This window comes from Bos mutus, chromosome 4, assembly GCF_027580195.1.
Source record: "Bos mutus isolate GX-2022 chromosome 4, NWIPB_WYAK_1.1, whole genome shotgun sequence".
Classification (NCBI taxonomy): domain Eukaryota; kingdom Metazoa; phylum Chordata; class Mammalia; order Artiodactyla; family Bovidae; genus Bos; species Bos mutus.
In genome coordinates, this window is record NC_091620.1 from 81,376,833 (window position 1) to 81,398,345 (window position 21,513).

General features: G+C 33.7%; 1 protein-coding gene across 1 annotated transcript in view; it reads right to left on the reverse strand.

The window, feature by feature from the left end:
* PCLO (piccolo presynaptic cytomatrix protein) overlaps positions 1 to 21,513 on the reverse strand; it is a 141,860-nt gene that overhangs the window by 17,972 nt on the left and 102,375 nt on the right. The window contains exons 8-12 of the mRNA XM_070368855.1: positions 14,688 to 14,796; positions 14,086 to 14,153; positions 12,840 to 13,054; positions 6,757 to 6,807; positions 2,637 to 2,761 (exon numbers count right to left, since the gene is read on the reverse strand). Coding sequence (XP_070224956.1) covers positions 2,637 to 2,761; positions 6,757 to 6,807; positions 12,840 to 13,054; positions 14,086 to 14,153; positions 14,688 to 14,796 — 568 coding nt within the window. The remainder of the gene's footprint in view (positions 1 to 2,636; positions 2,762 to 6,756; positions 6,808 to 12,839; positions 13,055 to 14,085; positions 14,154 to 14,687; positions 14,797 to 21,513) is intronic.

Below are 21,513 nucleotides of genomic sequence, written 5' to 3' on the forward strand. Positions count from 1 at the left end.
GAAAATGTGAGAATAAAAACTAAAGGAGCTGCACCATAATACACAAACAACATGAGGTAGAAAATAATCGTTGAACCAAGGTGAAAATAATGCTTCCCAAGTATAATACATTCCAAGGTCTTGGTCATTATAGTAATTAGGAGTAATTTAAAGAAAGGGCTAGGAATTGAATAGGAATGGCATACTAGCGTGCTTTTTGGTCAAATCCCATCTAGAAGGCATATTTTGTTTGATAAATTGCATGGGGATAGCTTTCGGTGGGAACCTCACTCTTCATTTCATTATAGTTCCCACCCATCTTTCTGTTACCCACTCTGGAATGGACTGCCATATTCATGCCATCTGTCTGACCTTTCCAGTTATTCAAGTTTGCAATGGGATTGCAATAGGATTAAAACATATCCTGTAACAAATAAAAGATAACCACTCTTTTATAGTATAAACAGTGACACTCTAGGGTATTAAAGAAGATAGAAAATTAAAAGAGAGTGTCTATTTTCACTCATTAGCAAATGCTGATTAGAGATATAGCCTTGGCAGTGATTTCCTCTTATACTGTCATTAAATAACACTAACGGTCAAATGACCCAAATAAAAGGCAGAATGCAGTTATCAGTTTGTTATATTCATGCTAAAAAATAAAGTACTCGAGGAGGAGGGATAAATTAGGAGTTTGAGATTAGCAGTTACAGACTACTACATACAAAACAGATAAACAGCAAATTCTACTGTAATGCACAGAAACTATACTCAGTATCTTGAATTAAATCAGTTTGCTGTATACAGAAACGAATGCAACATTGAAAATCAACTATATTTCAAAAGAGTAGAAACATTGCAGTTATACTACTACATAAAGATAAAAACTAACATAGAAAGTCCCCTTTCTTGTTCTATAGGGCTAGTTTGAAATGTCTATGAATTAAAACTAGAGTAACAATACCAGCAACTCTAAGTTTCTAAATAAAATTGTTGGGTAGGATGAAATTAAGGGCTGTATACTGAATTAGATATATCACTTGGCAATTTTCAAATTATTTTCTGAGTATTATCTAATTTGATTTTCCTGAGCAACTGAAAATTATGGCTGTCTCTACCATGGCTCTTTCAATATCAACAAGGAAAGTGAATCTCTAAGAATTGATGATTTGACAGTTGTGACAACTGGTAAGTAGCACTCAAATGCAGTGTATAACTCTAATTTAGATCCTGTTCAAACAGACCAAATATAGTTATAGAACATACTTTGTATGATTTTAGTGTTTATAAATTTTTTGAGCTTTGTTTTATGGCCCACAACATAGTTTATGATGGTTAATGTTCCATGTGCACTTGAAAAGTATATATATACATATATATATATATATACACACACACATACATATTCTGTTGTTGATGGGCAGAATATTTTATATATATCAACTAGGTCATCAAACTGGCTAAGAAAATATTAGGAGGCAATTGGGGGAAATAAGAGATTAAAAAATTAAAAATTATTATGGCTATGTGTGGTATTATAATTACTTTTGAAGTTTTTTTTTTTTTTAGAAATATATACTATTTGCATAAAAAAGTTACAATAGTTGAGATCTATTTTAAAATAATCTGCATGGAGGGAGTGTACAAGGGTGAAAATGAAACATGATTGGCTAGAGAGTGGTAATTGTTGAAGCTGAGTAATGGGTGCATGATGGATCATTATATTATTCTTTCTACTTATACTTCCAATGACTGAAAATTTCCCAGTAAAAAGTTACATTAAAATGTTGCTCTTCAAATTAAATGAAAACACAGCAAAAATGAAACCAGAGTCTTCAATAACCGTCCCCTAATTTTTTTAACTATACCTCGAATTGTTGATTACTTATGGTTCCATTATACTGATTTGGCTAGTATAAATTCTTCATAAAAGGTAATGATCTGTTGGGTCCAAATTACTGGTTTGAAGCCATCCCTGAATTATGATTTATATATAAGATTACAGCCATTTGCATTTATTATGTGAAAATTAAACATCTCTAAAGAGTACTTGCTTTATATAAACAGTTTATATATTACACAAGAGATTTAAAGAGATCTTTTTCATTTATCTATGAAAGTTGACATTTCAAATATTATTCTTATTTTTTTATTTTATAATTTTAGAACAGTGATTTGAAAATATGCATGTAAATAATGATCCATCAAGTTATTTAATGAGCATTTAATTATTGAATAATACACATGTCCTATAAGATAAAACAGTAACTGGTGAGTCCTTGAACACTGGTTTCACAAATACATTTTGAAAGGTAAACTAATTCTTTAAATCTGCCACAGACAATTCCTGAAATGATTTCATAGTCTACCTGACTGGTCATAGCAGAAGAAGTTTCTAGAACTAACATACTAATACGTTCTTATCCAAGCAGCTTTTGTTATGATCATGAATCTCCAAAAACCCATTAAGGCTTAATTATAAATTTTTAATTCCACCTTGCTTACTAACTGGAAATAAATAAGTATGACATGTATTATAGATAAAACTAAGAAAAAGATATAAAGCTCTTTAGAGATTAGAAGACATTATCACTATTTAAAAAAAAAATCATATGGCAATATTTATGATACTTCGAAGACATCACTTCTTTACTTACCCTCGCCCTGGAAGAAGGTACACTTTAACAAAGGGGTCTGAATAACCATTGTTGTCTCGAGGGACTAGGTTTCTTGCTTGGAGAATATGTATTATGAGATTTCCAAGATCATAGTTGATTTGAAGCTTAAAGGAACAGCAAATATTCCATGAACATTATTTTGTTTTTAAAAAAGCATATAATACATTATCGTTCAATATTTTGCCAGTATTTAAAAAAAATTCTCATAAGAAGCATTAACTGTCACTTTCATTTTATTTGAAACTGAACAGACCAGTTAATGTCTAATTTAATTGGGAGCTCCCAGGCACACATTAATTACTAGTAAATGTGCTGTTCATTCCACTGTGAAAGTTCTGGCCTGTCTAAAATTCATTTAGAAGGAAAATAACACAGGGAATGCTAGTTACATTTTTAAACAAAATTTCCACTGTTAGCAAAATCAGAAATGTTAATGTTCATAAATACAGTTCCCAGAATTTTGAAAATAAATTAACTAATTGATAAATTTAATAGAAAATCTCTTTTGCATTTCATCAAATAGTTAACAGTGGGTAGAATCATTGTTTAAACACAAATACCTTAGTACTGAATTGTCAGGATATTTAAGAATGTGCAATTTGATCTCTTTCTATAGTACACTAGCTGATAAACCTGTAGCTTTTCTTTTTGTGCCTGCTTTCTTAACAGAGTGAGGTTAAGATAATAAAATACAACTGTTCTTTAATCTCAGAAACTGAAGAGAGAAGAAGAGGCACTGTCTCATAGATGTCTAACGGCTGTTGAAAAGTTGTCATTGAATAGTAAAAGACTTACCATTCAAACTAAATTTTAAGAAGCCAGCATTATTCAAAATAATTGAATTAACCAATTTTTCTCCTTCAAAAATGAAAAATTCCTTTGGCATCATTTAGAATAGGACAATTCTGTTTGATGCTGTTTCAATTTATCAAATAACAGAAAGGAAAGTCAAAGTGTTAGTTGCTCAGTTGTGTCCGACTCTTTGTGACCCCACGGATTGTGCAGACCCTATGGACTGTAGTCGACCAGGCTCCTCTGTCCATGGGATTTCCCAGGCAAGAATACTGGAGAGGGTAGCCATTCCCTTCTCCAAGGGATCTAGCCGACCCAGAACTCGAACCCAGGCCTCCTGCATTGCAGGTCGATTCTTTACTGCCTGAGCCACCAACGGAGCCCTAACAGAAAGGAAGAAATCTATACTTTGAAAAGGAAAAACCATAAATAAAAAATGAATGTACTTTCCATAATCATGCAAAACAGATATGCTATATTTATGTTGAAAATGGAATAACTTAGATGAGTCAGCCTTCATTTAAAATTTAATATTAAAACGATCTACTGATTTCAGCATAATTTTGATCTGATTACGTTTTGTGGCAGAAAAGCAATCTTTGTTCACTTTTCTCAGTACAGAAAGCTCCAGAGTCTCACTGACCACCATGAAAACAATATGAAACATGAAACACAGAGCCATGAAGGAAGAGGAGAAATAAGAAGTCTAGGACTGCAGTAACTGTGTTTTAATGGAGTACTAAAATACAGGAATTATTCTGCAATTAATTTCACTGAGGTTTAGAACAGCTTCCAAATCTTTACGGAGAAAATTTCCCCCTTTTTTTCCTTTCTCTGCTGGCCTAAAAGTCCATTTTTAACTGGTGAGGCAGCAAAATCATTTCTTATTGAAATAGAAATTTGCAGGATACTCTAAGAGAGTGCTTTCCAAAGCGTACTCTGTAAATCTGGTGCCTTAGAGAACACTTAGAGTTGCTCAGATGTTACATGTGAGAGAAAATGAGATGCCCCCAGTACCCCTTAACCAGACAAATTCCATTCTGGCAATTCACTGTTTGGGTGTTTACACAAGGTTTCATCTGGAATAAGGCTTTGCTAAAAAGACAGAAGATAAAATATTAAAAAATGAAATCACTGTCATAAGGAAGTATCTCCCCTTGCTGCCCCCCCCCAAAAAAAAAAAGAAAAAGGAAAGGAAAGCAAAGCAAATATCCTGGGGGTTGAAAATATTAGAGCAAAGTTCTACTGTAAAATTAAATATTACCACTGAAGTGAAAAGAAAATAAGAACAAAACAAATGAATTTACTTACGAAACAGAAATAGACTCACAGACAGACAATGAACTTACAGTTGTTGGTGGGGGACAGGGGGGAAGGGTGAAGGAGAAGGAATAGTTAGGGAATTTGTGGTGGATGTGTACACATCGCTATATTTAAAATGGATAACCAACAAGGACATCCTGTGCAGCATATGGAACTCTGCTCAATGTCATGTGGCAGCCTGGATGGGAGGGGGCTTAGCAGAGAGTAGATATATATGCATGTATGTATACATATATATATATGGCTGAGTGCCTGTGCTGTTCACCTGAAACTATCACAATATTGTTTGTTAATCAGCTATACCCCAATTCAAAATAAAATGGTTTTAGAAAATAAACCTTTCAGTAAAAAACAAATTATAACAAGCCAAAAAGAAACACAGCACATGTTGGCCCTTGAGCAAAAAATTAAAAAAATGAGACAAAGAAAGAGATATTATGAATCAGAGTATCTAGCATTTTCTTTGCTGCATGTGAAATTAAAAGAGATCACCTTTGGCTTTCTAGAAGTGAGAAATAGCAGTGAGACAGCAAGATTGAGAGCACATTGGTGATTTCAGTTCCATCCTGCTGGGTCCTTCTTATTAGGGTGCCCATGTTCTGTGCTTTTTCTTCATTTCCACTCTCACTCTCCTCTCTGCTTCAATCCGGGTATGCCCGGATGACAATTGATTTCTTTGTCTTTGTGTCCTCCTCTTTATAATACTTCCTAGAGGGTGTGGCTCTATGAATTTCTACGACATATTTGTTTCATTTAGCCTGTCCCTCACTCTAAAATATTTCCTGATCCCTCTATTATGTTGTGGCTAACATCCTTCGGGTTCTGTTCAAGGTTCTTTTAATTTAGTCTTAACTTATCTCTACAGGAACATTTTCCTGCAGCAGAGCAGATATGTTCCTTTCATTACCCTCTGGCAGCAGAATTGTTCCTTGTACCATTTCTTCTTCCAGGAAAACACTTCTCCTTTTTCTATGCTTATCCTCAAATTACTTCAAATCTCTGTTACCCTTTGTGAAAATGTACTGTGGATGCAACTAAGACTCACTGTTCTTTTCTCTTATCGAAAATGTACTATCTTCAAATAGCTATTATTTTCTATTTTGTTAATTCTTTTCACATGACATTTCTTACCTACCCTAAATTACTTTTTAGTATCATCTAAAGTATCATTTTTCTAACTTTTCTGAATCTGCCCATTTATGATGCAATATATAAACACAGAAACATGCACACAGAACTAAAAAAAAAACATAATGATTTAAACTATTTTCTTCTATCTTCCTGGTCAAAATCCTCTCAATTAATTTGATAAATTACAGATTGGTTATGATCTCCAGTATGAAAAACACTGCTCTAGAGTAACTGTTCAGCAATTATTTAGCAATTGTTGACCAGAGGAAGAAAAGAGGACAGCATTAGAGTCATGAAACTCTCAATGCTGCTGTTGCTGCTAGGTTGCTTCAGTCGTGTCCAACTCTGTGTGACCCCGTAGACGGCAGCCCACCAGGCTCCCCTGTCCCTGGGATTCTCCAGGCAAGAACACTGGAGTGGGTTGCCATTTCCTTCTCCAACGCATGAAAGTGAAAAGTGAAAGTGAAGTCGCTCAGTCGTGTCCGACTTGACCCCATGGACTGCAGCCTATCAGGCTCCTCCGTCCATGGAATTTTCCAGGCAAGAGTACTCTCAATGAGAAACCTTCAAATTTCCAGGAGAATCTGTCATGTTTGAAACACATTCAGCAACTATAAAGTAAATGAGACTTAATACATTGGTACTGTTAAGGTATTAGGTAGATTTCAAAGTACAGAATTCCAGAGGTATAATTAGATTTAATAAAACATATATCGTATTAAAATACTTATACCTATCTATGTCATAAAACAGGAAAAGTTAAGGTTCTAATAGTGCTTACAATCTCAATAGACCAGTGGGAAAAAGAGCCACAAAAGATGGTATAATAATGATCTTTTAAAAGCATTCATACCTGAATTTCCCCCGTAATTGGATGAGAGACAACCTTTGCTGCATCAGTAGGCTGCAATGTTAAGACATATATTAGATTAATGGATAAACCCTTTACAGGATTTACCACTTAAATTTCCCTTTGAGTTAAGTTCTGTTTGGTCAGAGCACACTGCCTGGAAAGCACATTTTGTCCATCTGGTTGCTTCAGATTATGGTGTCTACTTACACTTCTCAATACATGTTTAATTTTATAGATACATAAATCTCTTTTTCATTGTGTGAAGCCTGTTTTGAAACTATAATTTTATACCTGAAGTAATGTACATTCAATTACTTAAGAAATGGAACACTTTTGGTTGAAAGTATTCAATTTAAGTATTAATGGATTTTAAATGTCTATAAGAAAATGAAAAAGATATTGTTTTTACTTGATTGCCTAGGAGGCCAAAAGTTATAAAAGTCCACCTTATATTCCTTTGCTGGGTTCTCAGTCCAGTCCTACTCTCTTCTAGAATGGGACACCCAGGTAAACACTTTTTAGCATTTCATACCCCTTTAATTAAAAGTCCATAACATTTGATCTAACTTCACATTTCCTTAATAATTTTCTTATGTCAGTAAAGCCTTAAAAACCATTCAGAATGTGATCTGATAAAGTGATTCACTCTGCTGATTAAATGACTGATTACTGATCTGTTACATTTCAGTAGAATGTACAAATTTGTACAAAAAAAGGAATGATGTCCCTGACTCTAGATCTACAACAGAATTTCAGGCAATGTGGCATCACTGTAGGGAGACATTTACTGAAATGGAGGCAAGCTTACTACGAGACAGCAAAGGCCCTGTATCCCTATATACACATCATATTGGCCTTATAATAATAATTAACTGGAAAAGGAAAATTCATCATATTTAGGTGTGTTTCTGCTACTTTTTTATTATTTTATGCTAGAAATGAGAGCAATCAAAGAAGACAGCTATCTTCCAGGTCTTGTTTTGTGAAATATTAAAAATTATGTGTAATCATTGGTAAAGTTATAGAGAAGGGTTTAAATTTTCTAAGCCATATATCCTTTATTAGTAAAGCTCATTTACATGAATGGCCATTTAACACTGAAACTATGCTCTAGCTGCAAAGGATAAACTGCTAGTTATTGAACAATTATGTTTACTTAATTCTTTTATGTTTAACTTTTAAGGAAAGCAAAGGAGTCGAGACAAAGAAGGAATACACAAGTTCCTGAAACTTTATCTCAATTAAAGATGGGAAGTTTCCTAAAACTAGATATCCATGAATCTCAATGAGCAAGGCTGAGGGATAACTAGAGATAAAATGTCAAAAATAGGGTGAAAAAAACCCCAAGTAATGATTGACAATGTATTTTGTTTTGATTTCATTTTGATAGTTATAACTCATTTGAAATATGATCATGCAAACATAACTAGAATCAGTGCAGAGAATATACTTACGGACAAATTTTAAATGTTCTGGGGTGTGGCAATGAACTCATAAAGGCACACAAGGATACAATAATATCTGTGTACAGTGGGCATATCAGCTCCATGTAGTTATGGTTTAAGATTAGAGACAAGTATTTCTTTTCAGTGATGTCATACCCTTGTGAAGCTGGTTTTTGATGACTGTGGTGATTAAAAAAAATGTACTGCAAGAAAATTAGTGTGATCAGTGTGGAAGAGGAAATGCAAGTGTCAGTGTCCAAACCAATTCCACCATCTGAATAGTTCTGCAGTCCCTTCAGGCATACATATCCCACTGATAAATAATTTTAGTATATAACTATGAAATAGATACATCATTTTATTTCATTTTATGTATTATTTTTCCAATGGTTACTAAGATGTTAGGACATAAATACTAGTTAAATTGTTGGGACCTAACTATATAATAAATGTTAATTGTTTTAGGTATCTCTTTTGGTATAAGGGCAGTATGAAAAAATTACTGAGCTGTTGTGTGCTATGATAGAAAAGTCTGGGAGAGCAAGGACCTACTTCATTAGAACACTTAAAACTAGTAAGCATTTTAGTTGACATTTATTTATACTATGATGGGAGAAATTATTCAGATTTTAAAGATAATATGAAGAAAATCTGATTAGATTTCAGAAATAAAACAGCTTGTGGCAGTAAAATAAAAATTTTGGAGGAAAAAATTCATATTGAATTAGTAAACAAAATAATTTAAAATGGTCATATGTAAATATATAGCATAATTTAACCCTATGTCTAAATAATTTAGATTCACATTTTACTTTTATTTACTTAGAAGCAATCACTTAAACTGGAACATTATTAATAGATTAATAATTACTTATGAATAATCACTCAAAACATTTAATAGATGGTGTTCTAAATATACATAATTAATGTATAATTATGCTATGGTTTAAATATTTTTGTTTTAATTTACTCAATAATATTAATGTTTTATAATTTAATATATAGTTAGCCTCATAACTAATAAAAACAAAAGGATGTTAAAATTATAATTTTCTAAATTAACTGAAGAACATATGCTATATTTGAACATATTACCTGACTCAGAAACATGTAAGCTTCAGACCATTGCTCAGTATTTCTCTAATCTCTCAATGTCAATATTTTAACATTGTAGGATTTGTAGAACAAATAAAAATAAGTATTGACTTTTATGCATACTATAAATATCATTAAGTTTATTTATTTTAAGAAACTCAGTACCAGCTAAATGTTGATGATAATAAACTCTCCAAAAGATGAATAGGCAACAGTCCCTTTCTTCAAGAGTGTTAACATCTATTCACTATATATTTCTGTAAGTATATATAGAATCTCACTAATAACCAGATTTGATTATTGTTATTACTATTAATAAGAATTAAAAAGCAATCTATATACCATCACTGTCAAGTAGACTATAATGTGAGCCACATAGGTTATTTCAAATACTGTAGTAGTCACTTTAAAAATATAAAAATAAATGGTAAATTGATTTTTAAAAATATATTTTGTTTATTTGACTGCACCAGGTCTTAGCTGCACCGGTTTTAGTTGGGTACGTTGGCTCTTTAGTTGTGGCGTGTGGGATCTAGTTCCCTGACCAGGGGTCAAACCTGGGTCCCCTGCATTGGGAGCACGAAGTTTTAACCACTGGACCATCAGGAAAGTCCTGTGCAATTAATTTCTACTGACATATTTTATTTGATGTAATTTATTAGAAATACTATCATTTCACCATGAAATCAATATAAAAAATGTAATGAGCTATTTTACATGTTTTTTTATACTAAGTCTTTAAAATCTGTTGTATAATTCACGTATACAGCATATCTCAATTAGGACTAGAACATTTGAAGTGTTCAATTGCCACAGGTGGCTAGCAGCCTCTGTCATGGACAGTGAAGCTCTATAGCTGTTTCAGCAAAACCTCTGTAAAACTACATAGGTCACATTTTTGGCATAGAAAAGAATTACCACATATCATAAAACGTATCAGTATCATTTCCCTGATATTTGTCCTATAATACCTGTGTCCTATAATACCTATAATACCTGTGTTCATCTTTCAATCATTACCAAAAAAGTTCACATGAAAAAAAAAACTCTATTTTTTATTCCCATAATATTATAAAGACTCACAGGTACCACTGATGTTTTAATTTAATTTTAATTTATTTTGTTATGGTCTATGCAAGCTACTCTGCTACGTGCTTAGGGAGTTATAAAGAAAATAAGAAATGGCTTTTGGTTCTTAATGAGTGTGCAGCCCATTTAGGAGGGTAAAATAAGCAAACAAGTAACCATAATCAAGATACAAATTGTTTTACTAGATACATAAAGCATCTGGCACTTTGGAGGGAGTGAAGGAAGAGAGAAGGATGACTCTAAGGAAGGATTAGAATATGGAAAGGCTTCGTAGAGGAAGGGTTTCTGTTATTTTTGTTTATCATTGACTCTTCATTTTCTGCAGATTGTAGAGTAAAAGCAAGGCATGGCATATAATGTCTTTCAATTTACAATTATCTAGGCTTCTCCTCTATTTATTATCCCTATATCTTTTGTATACCATGACTTAAGCATACAATTTTCTGTTTCTCATTTTTTTTTTTGGTGGTGCATTCTCTTCTTCAATGTTGGTTTCTTTTTCCCCTTTACCAAACGGGTTCATTAGCTAAATGCCAGCTTTCCTAACCCCATTGTCCCAGTGCCCTCTGCAGTTTTTAATGACCACCAACATTATAGCTTTACTGAATTTGTTTATATATCATCCTTCATCTATACTTAAATTAGTACTTCTTAAACTTCAAGGGGTATCACACTCACTTGGAGAACTTATTAAAACTCAGGTTGCTTGGTTTTATCCCTGGAGCTTCTGATTCAGAAGGCATAATGGTAGGATCAAGAATTTGCATTTTTAATAAGTTCCTGCCTGATGCTGGTACTACTAGACTGAGCAGGCTTTAAGAACCACTGGTCTACATAGTATACAGGGATGGATTTTACCCATCTTTGTATCTTGCATTCAAATTATGACTCATGGTACTGAAGGCGGCATGTAAAAATGTCTTTGGAAAGTAGAATGAGTTGATAACCCTAAGAAATAGAGTACTTAGTAGCAAGGCTATTGTAAAGATCTGACAACATTAAGTTTACTGTGATAATCTCCCAAGGAACATCCCCCTTCCCCAGGTAGAGGCAGGGAAGCTGACATTCCAGGTAGCAGGGATGAATTTTAAACAGGAGAGGGACCTAATCCAATCACTGTGTCACAGATCCATAGTTGGAGGGTAGATTAAGAGGGAGGAAGAGAGACTGGTGAGCGGAGTGACTAGCAGTAAGTGCAATACTGCAGGTAAAGAAGAATAATGCTTTACTAAATGAAATTGGCAAGTTCAGAAAAGATGGAAAATTATTAGAGACTTATCAAAAAACTAGAATTCACAGCACTAGGATTCAATGAGTCAAAAGAAAAGATGAGATGGTGCTTTTATATTTGACTTAATTTTCTGGGAGGATGGTGATGTCAAATGCTGAAATAAAAAAAAATATCTGGATGACAGACTTATAGAATTTACTGTATTTGGTGTGAAAACTTTGTTAGCAGAATTTGTCATGTCTTTAGGTCATCTGTGTGGAGATACTGAGAAATCAGAAAATGATATCAGCCTGTAACTTTGGAGACAGGGCACCTCCATGAGGTAATTCTTCAAAATTAATACATAATTGCATGTGGGAAAATATAGTTGTGTTAAAATTTATTTTGAAATTGAGTCTATCTTTGAACTTATTCCTCATGAAACCTTAAAAAACTATTTTCTGAAGTCCAGTCAACTTATCTAACCATAGCCTGTCCTTCCTACATATATTTCACCACATAAGGAAAAACCTTTATGTTTAAACAAACAAAAAACCCTTTTAAATGTATTTATCAATCATGAAGAGAGTTTCTCTATTAATAATCCAATCTATGGGGGGAAAATTACAAATTGTCTATATTATCACCTGGTCCTATTAAGTTAAAATTAATTTATGTTTTCTTTTAATTCCCCAGTAACTCTAAAATAATACTGTTAGAAACATTTATTCTAACTGAAGAACTGCATGAAGAGAAAATTTATTAGTATGGAATTGGATACATTTCAAAATAGCAATACTGTATTACTGGGTTTCTTGGTTTCCTGTTGTCCTAAATTATCCTCATTTCGTGGTCTTTTTTACTATTTATTTAAATTACAAAATATAATGTAATTATATGTTGTGTTTCGAAAAAGATACAATGACTATATTTGATACACAAAGAGGTTCAGATTTATGTAACAACCACAAAGAAAAAGAACAGGAAGCATCAGATACATTTTTTTTTCAAGTCCCTCATAATAACTGCCACAATACTTTAAGAGAGAAACACATCATTTTGATACATCTTGATCAGTTTTATACTGAGATATGGAAACCTTTTTTGTTTGTTTCAGCAGATCAATAGGAAAGGAGAAATTACATGAGAAACACCTTTAGGACATGATACTATATTTCCCATCTCCTAATTTGAGTAAGGAGTAGAAAATAAGCAATTTAGAGGCTGCATTGGGCATTTCTCACCTTGCTGCTGCTGTGTTTCTTTTTGCTCACTGAGGGTGACCCTGGCTGCCCAGGACTGGGAACGGAACTGGATCCTGCTGATGTAGGACCTGAATGAACGTGAGATCCCTTTTCAACAACAGATGACAGAACCAGTGGTGACTGCTGTAGTGAGACCTTCTGGAGCTCTGCTGCCAACTGCTTGGGATCAACCCCTGGGGATTTCGCTTTATCCACTGCAACAAAACCAAATGGCTTCACATATTCTCAGTTTCATTGGTACTTAACACCATGGAACTTATCTGAGTTCTAGATGACAAAGTCAAAATGTTATGTAAAACAATTTAAATTAAAAAGAAAATACATGCAAGTGTACCTTTATAAATCTATTTCTCAGGAAGTCTAGAAGAGACTGAGAAAGAGTACTGAATTACAGAGGAAATTTGAGGTTCCTATTATATCATTAGAAAAATGCTTGTAAATGTTTTATACAGAGAACTAACTATATGACAAAATACTCTTTTATTCACTGGAATTTAATTTCTATGATTGATTGTTTTTATTTCTTGCAATCTTATACATCTATTTTTCTAAGGGGAAATTTCAAAGAATATATTTACATTTACAGATATATGAAAATTTCTACAGGTTTTGGTCTGCTCTGTTTAGTGCCACAACCCAGACTCTTAAAGATATTGGCTATAGCATAGGAAGTGCTTGGTAAATATTTATTGAACATAGAACAACAATATATTTAATCTTATAAATGAGCTAAATTTATAGACTATATCTGCTATCTAAGAAAGAGTTAAATCTACTTTATTGTGTACTTATATATTATATTGATTTTTATTTATTATAAAAGGCAATCGAATGTTTCAGTAGTGTTCCAAAACTCAGCTATGCTAAAAAGAATCTAGTATTATCCAAAAAGTATATAGGACCCAAAATAAATGACTCCATGAATTACTTTCATATGATGAATTGAATTTTAAAGAATTCCAAATGTGAATTCACACAGCAAGAATTTCATGTGAATTTCTTTAATGATTCTAACATGTATATATGTGTTTCCCTAGAATACTAAAATGAAACTACAATGCTTCCGATTTTCTTACTATTACATAAATATATAAACATTCATATGTCTATACATTTATTTTTGCCTCTATCTGTGATTGTGTCTATATCCTCATCTACAGCTCCATCTGCCTCTACGACTGCTTCTCCATCTCCATCTTCACCACACTTGGAAGCTTTCACCTACCAGATTTTGGTGGTTCATGGAGTTCTAGGTGCTGGGGATTTTCAGAATCTGACAGCATATTGAGGTCCCTAAAAATTAAAACAAAAAAAAAATTAAGAAAGCAATTGAGGACGTCTGAGACAAAAGGCCCCTTTTCCCAACTACGCTGAGTATTTTTTTCAGTAGGTAAATGAGAAGTGGTTAATGATATAAAGCAATTTCAAAGCATGCTCACCCTTCTAACCAAATATATATTTGCAATGCTGTTAAAAGTCAGCTGATAAAAATGATTATTTAAGGTGAAATCTTTATGGATTAAATATAAGTTCATTTTGAAATACTGTACAAATCCATGAAATCTAAATGGGTTTAGGCTTTCATTTAAATGATGCATGTTTCAAGAAAATCATGAAAGGGGACATAATAAGAAACAAAATTAGCTGAATTCTTTCTGTGCTTTAGACTTTGATTCTGAACACAAGACATCTATAAACTTGCATTCACTTTATTTTCTAATTACAAGCAATCTTTCTGACTGGCAAAGGTTCCACCTTAACAATTTTAAATTAAAAGAGCCATGAATAGCCAAAAAAATGGAAACAAAAAGATGGGGAAAAACTCACAGTCTTACACATATTTCTGCTTCCCCATTTTGCTGACTAATGATACTCTGCACTTCTTCATATGTTTTAGAAGTTAAAGGAATTCCATTCCACTCCAATACTTGCATGCCTAAAAAGAAAAATTCAAGTATAAAATAAAAAAAAAAGGCGTGCTATGTCTCATCTGGGTCCACAGGGCACAGAAGACATTGCTTTGCATTTAAAAACCACTTCAGCAGCCATTCAACTGAACACGCCATTTCAGAGAACATCAGTTCAAAGTTCTCTGGAACATAAATACCAAAACCATATGTAGCTTGATTTCATCAACTTACCTGAACATATAAAATGTGTCTAATACAACATGCAAAATGTTGCTCTTAAAAACAATTAAATATTATCAAACCCATGCATTTTGTTCACACTGTTATGAAGACAACATTCTTTACTAAACCAATTTTTTATGGGGAAGAAATAATTGTAAACACCAATATATTATTTTCTATGTGCAGCAAGCAACTAGAAAAGTGTAAACTCTTATTATGTTATGGAATAGGAGTGGTAGAAAAAATTGTTAGGATTTTGTTGTGAAGCTTCCTTTAAGAAATTGTTATAGCCTCAACTCTGCTCAGATAAAAAAGATTTCCATTAAGTGTCTGTTACTTCACTACATGCAAGACAGTCCTAAGTGGAAGAAACAGATGTTATATAGAGGGCAGCGTCATGGGTGTGTGTATGCTCTATGCTCAGAAGGGCCCCATACTCGGTTTAATCTTTGCTGCTGTCATCTTGAAATTTTTAACACTGTTTGAACAAAGAGCCTGACATTTTCATTTTGCTCTGGGTCCTGTAAGTTATGTTGCTGGACTGGTCACAGAGCATTTTGTATTTCCTCTTTTTCTAGAAAGAGGATTTTCACAGAAAAAAAGTAGCAACATTATTAGTATTTCAATATTTTACATTTAGGTTTTTTGGTCCCTTTTATATGAGCTGTCAAATAATTTAGGGTGCATGTTTGGCACATATCACATGGTCATATTATGTAGCTATGTGAGCTACATATAAATTCAGTGAAACCACCCAAGTTATAGTGCCAGATATTTGTGAATGCTACCAGCTTTACCTGAGGAAAAATACCTGCCATGGCTAGAACATTATTTAAAAAGAAATACTTGTTGAACAATTAGGTTTTCAATGAGCTTCATAGATGCCAATGTGAAATTCCCTATTGTTCACTATCGGCTTCCATGGGAAATTCTAAACATGGCATGATTGAGTCTTAAAAGTTTTAATGATTTTGATATACATTGGTAACAAGTAAGGGAAGTTCTTTTACCATTGAGAAATGGCAAAAGAAGTCCATAAAAATGCCTACAATAACACAAACAAGAATGATGACTTTTCTATAACTTACTCCAATGAAACTTTATCTTCAGATGGGCCTTAGGTTTAGTTCAACAATCCCAGGCTGTTGTACACATAAAATGAGAAAAATTACATAAAAGAATGCGATAATACCTCCAAAGAAAAATTTAGCACTGAAAGTGGTAAAGCACACTGAAAAACACTTCTTTTAGTCACAAGAAAGAGTACATTTATAACCAGATGATTCTGAATTGAAACAAATTAATGGTGTCATAATCCAGAAATTGCATTGCCACTTTTCTGCAGGAACAAATTCTATTAAAGGAAATAGCTGCATAACCTTCTTGCTTCCTGTTTTGAATTTACCTGTTAGTTTTTCACATTTTAAAGGGGCAAATTCATACAATGTAGTTATACAGTGAAATGAAAAATGCTTCTAGTTGTAAAAAAGAAAATCTGTTTAGACTCATTAATAAAACTAATGAAAAAATACAGAGATAACTAGCATTTGCTGTTAAGTCACTTCAGTCGTGTCCGACTCTGTGTGACCCCATAGATGGCAGCCCACCAGGCTCCCCAGTCCCTGGGATTCTCCAGGCAAGAACACTGGAGTGGGTTGCCATTTCCTTCTCCAAACTAGCATGTTACCTAGATACATACGGAAGATCATGAACTACATGATCTTCTCAGTCTCAAGATATGCCCGTTGAACCTTCTTTGCCCCAGTAGTTTCCCACTAGCACTGGTGCAGTACTGCAGTTCAGAAGATTTTGCCAATTCTTCTAGTTTTGGTTTCATGGTGAGTATGAAATCTATAGGGAATGTGACTACTTGAACATAGTTACTTAATAACAACTTCGCTTTCCTCTGTCTCTCCAACTTCCTACAAATTATACAAGAATCACAGGAAAATCAATGAGTATACAAATCACTCCTTTAAATTCATAAAATGATTTTAGCACTTGTAAGAATTAAAATAATTAAGTATGTATCTTCAAATATATAATAGTTTTGAAAATTATTTTCTTTCTTTTTATTTATTTATTTTTAAATTTTATTTTATTTTTAAACTTTACATAATTGTATTAGTTTTGCAAATATCAAAATGAATCCATCACAGGTATACATGTGCTCCCCATCCTGAACCCTCCTCCCCCCCCCTCCCCCATACCCTCCCTCTGGGTCGTCCCAGTGCACTAGCCCCAAGCATCCAGTATCGTGCATTGAACCTGGACTGGCATCTCGTTTCATACATGATATTTTACATGTTTCAATGCCATTCTCCCAAATCTTCCCACCCTCTCCCTCTCCCACAGAGTCCATAAGACTGTTCCATACATCAGCGTCACTTTTGCTGTCTCGTACACAGGGTTATTGTTATCATCTTTCTAAATTCCATTGGATGTGCAACCTGGCATGTGGGATCCTAGCTCTCTGACCACGGATCGAACCTGCATCCCCTAGAATGGAAGTGTGAAGTCTTAACCACTGGACACATGCAAATTCTCTTGAAAATACTTTAATTGTAAGGTCCTAGAAACTGTTTTAAAATGCATGCAAACATTATTTGATCATACTACACAGAAGTTCACTAAAATAGTATTTTATCACTTAATTGATTTGAATGTAGGCATATTCAACGTTAAGGAAACTTTTTACTCTGACTTTGGTTTAGAAATAATTCCTAGAAGATAGAACACATGAATGGTTTTATCTACTGTTTAGCATTGTGAGCAAACACATTTCCTTTAAATTATATCAACGTGTATGCAAACCAGTTATTCAAGTTTGAGATTGTACAGATGGTACTTCAATTATATCCATGCTGCTGCTGCTGCTGCTAAGGCGCTTCAGTCGTCTCCGACTCTGTGCGACCCCATAGACGGCAGCCCACCAGGCTCCCCCGTCCCTGGGATTCTCCAGGCAAGAACACTGGAGTGGGTTGCCATTTCCTTCTCCAATGCATGAAAGTGAAAAGTGAAAGTGAGGTCACTCAGTCGTGTCCGACTCCTAGCGACCCCATGGACTGCAGCCCACCAGGCTCCTCCGCCCATGGGATTTTCCAGGCAAGAGTACTGGAGTGGGGTGCCATTGCCTTCTCCGAATTATATCCATGGAAAGCGCCTATTCTAATAACTTTTACTAGGAATGCTAGGATAATCTGATTTTTGATTTGTATGAGTAATGAGAAAATTAACTTCTTAAAATCTTACACTTTGGTAATTAAAACCCCAAAAATTTAATAAGAAATTTTTGAATTAAAAAAATCAGTCACCATAAAACATTCTACATTATCACTAGTTTTAGTGATATTTATCACTATTTATATCAATGTTTATCACTACTTCAAAAATGTATTCTGGATTAAAATTATTACATTATTAAAATTTTATAGATTAAGGTATATCAAAATATATATCACACAAAAGTTCATGATTTTTATTTATCTATTCCACAAGTATTTAAGTGGCAGGTACTACACAATTTATCACCTTTGTATCTATTGTTTTATGCTGTTATAAAAATTAATAAAAATGATAATCTAGTAGAAAAAAACCAGAAATATCTTGGCAGTTAGCAAGATGTAGATGAATCACAGAGAAGGAAATTCAAAAGTATTTTAAGTATATAAAGAAAAACCTAGACTAATGAAAGATTAGAAAGTATAAATGAAAGCAATAGTGATGTATTACTTAAGTCTCACTATACTGAAAAATGTTTGAAAGCCAGAGAATACAGTGTGCTGACCAGAATATGGGATTAGGGGATTATGAAATATTACGTGGTTGTTTAGCTTTATCACCACTGTATGATCTGAGAATACTATGACCATTTCTGGATGAAAAATACAACTGCTTGTTTACAATTTACAAGCACATAATTATTTTATTGGGAATGCAGATAAACGCAACCACTCTAGAGTACAAAGTGGCAGAATGTTGTTAACTAAAGCACATGTACACCCTAGGACCCAAAAAACTTCTTGAGTTTCTATTTATGGGGAGGTGGTAGTATCAGGAAAAATGGACAATGAGAAAAATGGACACTAAATATTTATGATGGAAACACTTAGCAGTCTTAAGAAAGAAATCATACCGGTTGTTAATACGAAAAGATGGATCCATCTTAAAAGCATCTGACTTACAAAACATGTGAGAAACAGGATCTGATCTAAGGGCAATGACATTTACATTCATTAAGATGATATCCCACACAAATTAACATTATACATTATACAAATAATAAACAGACATTACATAAATTATAATGGTTGCTCATGGAGGTTAAGAACAGATAGGTAAAGAAAATGATATTAAACAAATGAATTAATAAATGAATAAACAAACAAACACCCCCCTACACACACACAAGGTAGGTGGGAACCTAATGAGAACCAGTGGGGTTGGGGTTGACGTGCTATGAGATAAGAATATGATATAGCTGAGTAAAACAAACAAACAAAAAAAAAATAGAAAAAAACCCCCAAACTTAATTAATTCAAAATTTGTATATATTATTCCCCTTTCCCACTGATATTAACTATGACTCTAGATTAGTTTCCTAAATTTGGACATCTGTGCTCATGAATTCTAGATAAACTAGCAGCAGCAGGAAAAACTCAGCTGAACTGCTTATTTGTCTTGGCTTTCTAAATAGCAAAGAAACCACGCAAGTGAGTTTCAGGAGTCCAGTAAGTTATCCCATCAATACACTAGTTACTTATGCATTTTCAAGATAGGCCATGTTAATATAAATGAAATGCATAGATAGATATATTTTATTACTTTCAAAACTACATTTAATGTTTTTAGCCTATTTATATATTAACATTGGGTAAAGTCTATTGGGCTGCAAATGAGTTGGACACGACTCACGACAAAACATATGTTAACATAAAGAATGAATAAAGGGTGGACAAAGAGAAAAGAGGAAAGGGAAGAAAGAATGAAGGGAGGTAAAGGTAAAAAAAATTGAATATAGTTTCCTGAATATACAGGTCAAAGGAGATGCCCTAATCTATAACAAGATGTTCAATACTGTACACCTGAACACTTAAAAAATCAGCAAAGTATGGCTTTCATACAAAAGTTCTCAAATGAAATTAACTTCTACATTACAAAATTGTCACATTTTGAATGTGAAAAGTTATCTAAGAAATATCAAAGACTACCATTGGAAAAGACCCTGATGCTGGGAAAGATTGAGAGCAGGAGGAGAAGGGGATGACAGAGGATGAGATGGCTGGATGGCATCACCGACTCGATGGACGTGGGTTTGGGTGGACTCCAGGAGTTGGTGATGGACAGGGAGGCCTGGCGTGCTGTGGTTCATGGGGTCGCAAAGAGTCGGACATGACTGAGCAACTGAACTGAACTGTTAAACTGAGTTTACTCACATTTTTTTTTTCCTATTTCTGTGTCTACTGAAAGTATTGTGAATTAATGACTTCTACACTTATAGGTGTAAAACATATTTAGCTCCAGTCATACAAAATTTTTAAAGAAAACAGATTATCACCTCCTTTGCAGTATTACTGGTCAATTTATTATTGACCAGGGTCACTGAAAGAGGATTGCATGAATAAAATGTCTTGTAAAAACATGCCACAACTATTTCATAGACTCATTATAAAGTAAGCAAGATCCTGTTACATATAGTAGTTTTAGTTTCTTTTTACAATTGAGAAGTAAAACATGAAGTGACATGACTTTTCTAACACCACATATTTACTTAATGGTAATGGAGAGGCAATGGCACCCCACTCCAGTACTCTTGCCTGGAAAACCTCATGGACGGAGGAGCCTGGTGGGCTGCAGTCCATGGGGTTGCTAGGAGTTGGACACGGCTGAGTGACTTCACTTTCACTTTTCACTTTCATGCATTGGAGAAGGCAATGGTAACCCACTTCAATGTTCTTGCCTGGAAAATCCCAGGGACAGGGGGAGCCTTGTGGGCTGCCATCTATGGGGTCGCACAGAGTCGGACATGACTAAAGCGACTTAGCAGCAGCAGCAGCAGCAATGCAAATAGGAACTCTGTTTAACTGTCTCTCAGGTCAATGCTAGCATCAGTAAATAAGAAAACTCATTCAAATTATGCTAACTAAAACTATGTCATAGCCCACCTGAATATAAACAATGTTCAAATATGTAAAACTGGGCACAAAGAACACATATATTATATAATGTTATTTTTAATTACAATAAAGACAGATAATGTATTGACAGAAATTGTTTATCTATATGACAGTATTATTTGAAAGTATGGACATGCAAAAATTGAAGATCTTATTGAACAAACAAATTGTGGGATACATCATTTTATGGTCGATAAACGATGACCATTAGGAGGGGAAAAAAAGCTGACTGGCTTTATCATCCTTTTTCTCCACTCCACTCTGAGAAGAGGAACCAATATTACATTTCTACAGGCATAATCATAGGAAACTATGCTAAGTCCTGCTGAAAGGGAAAATAATGTA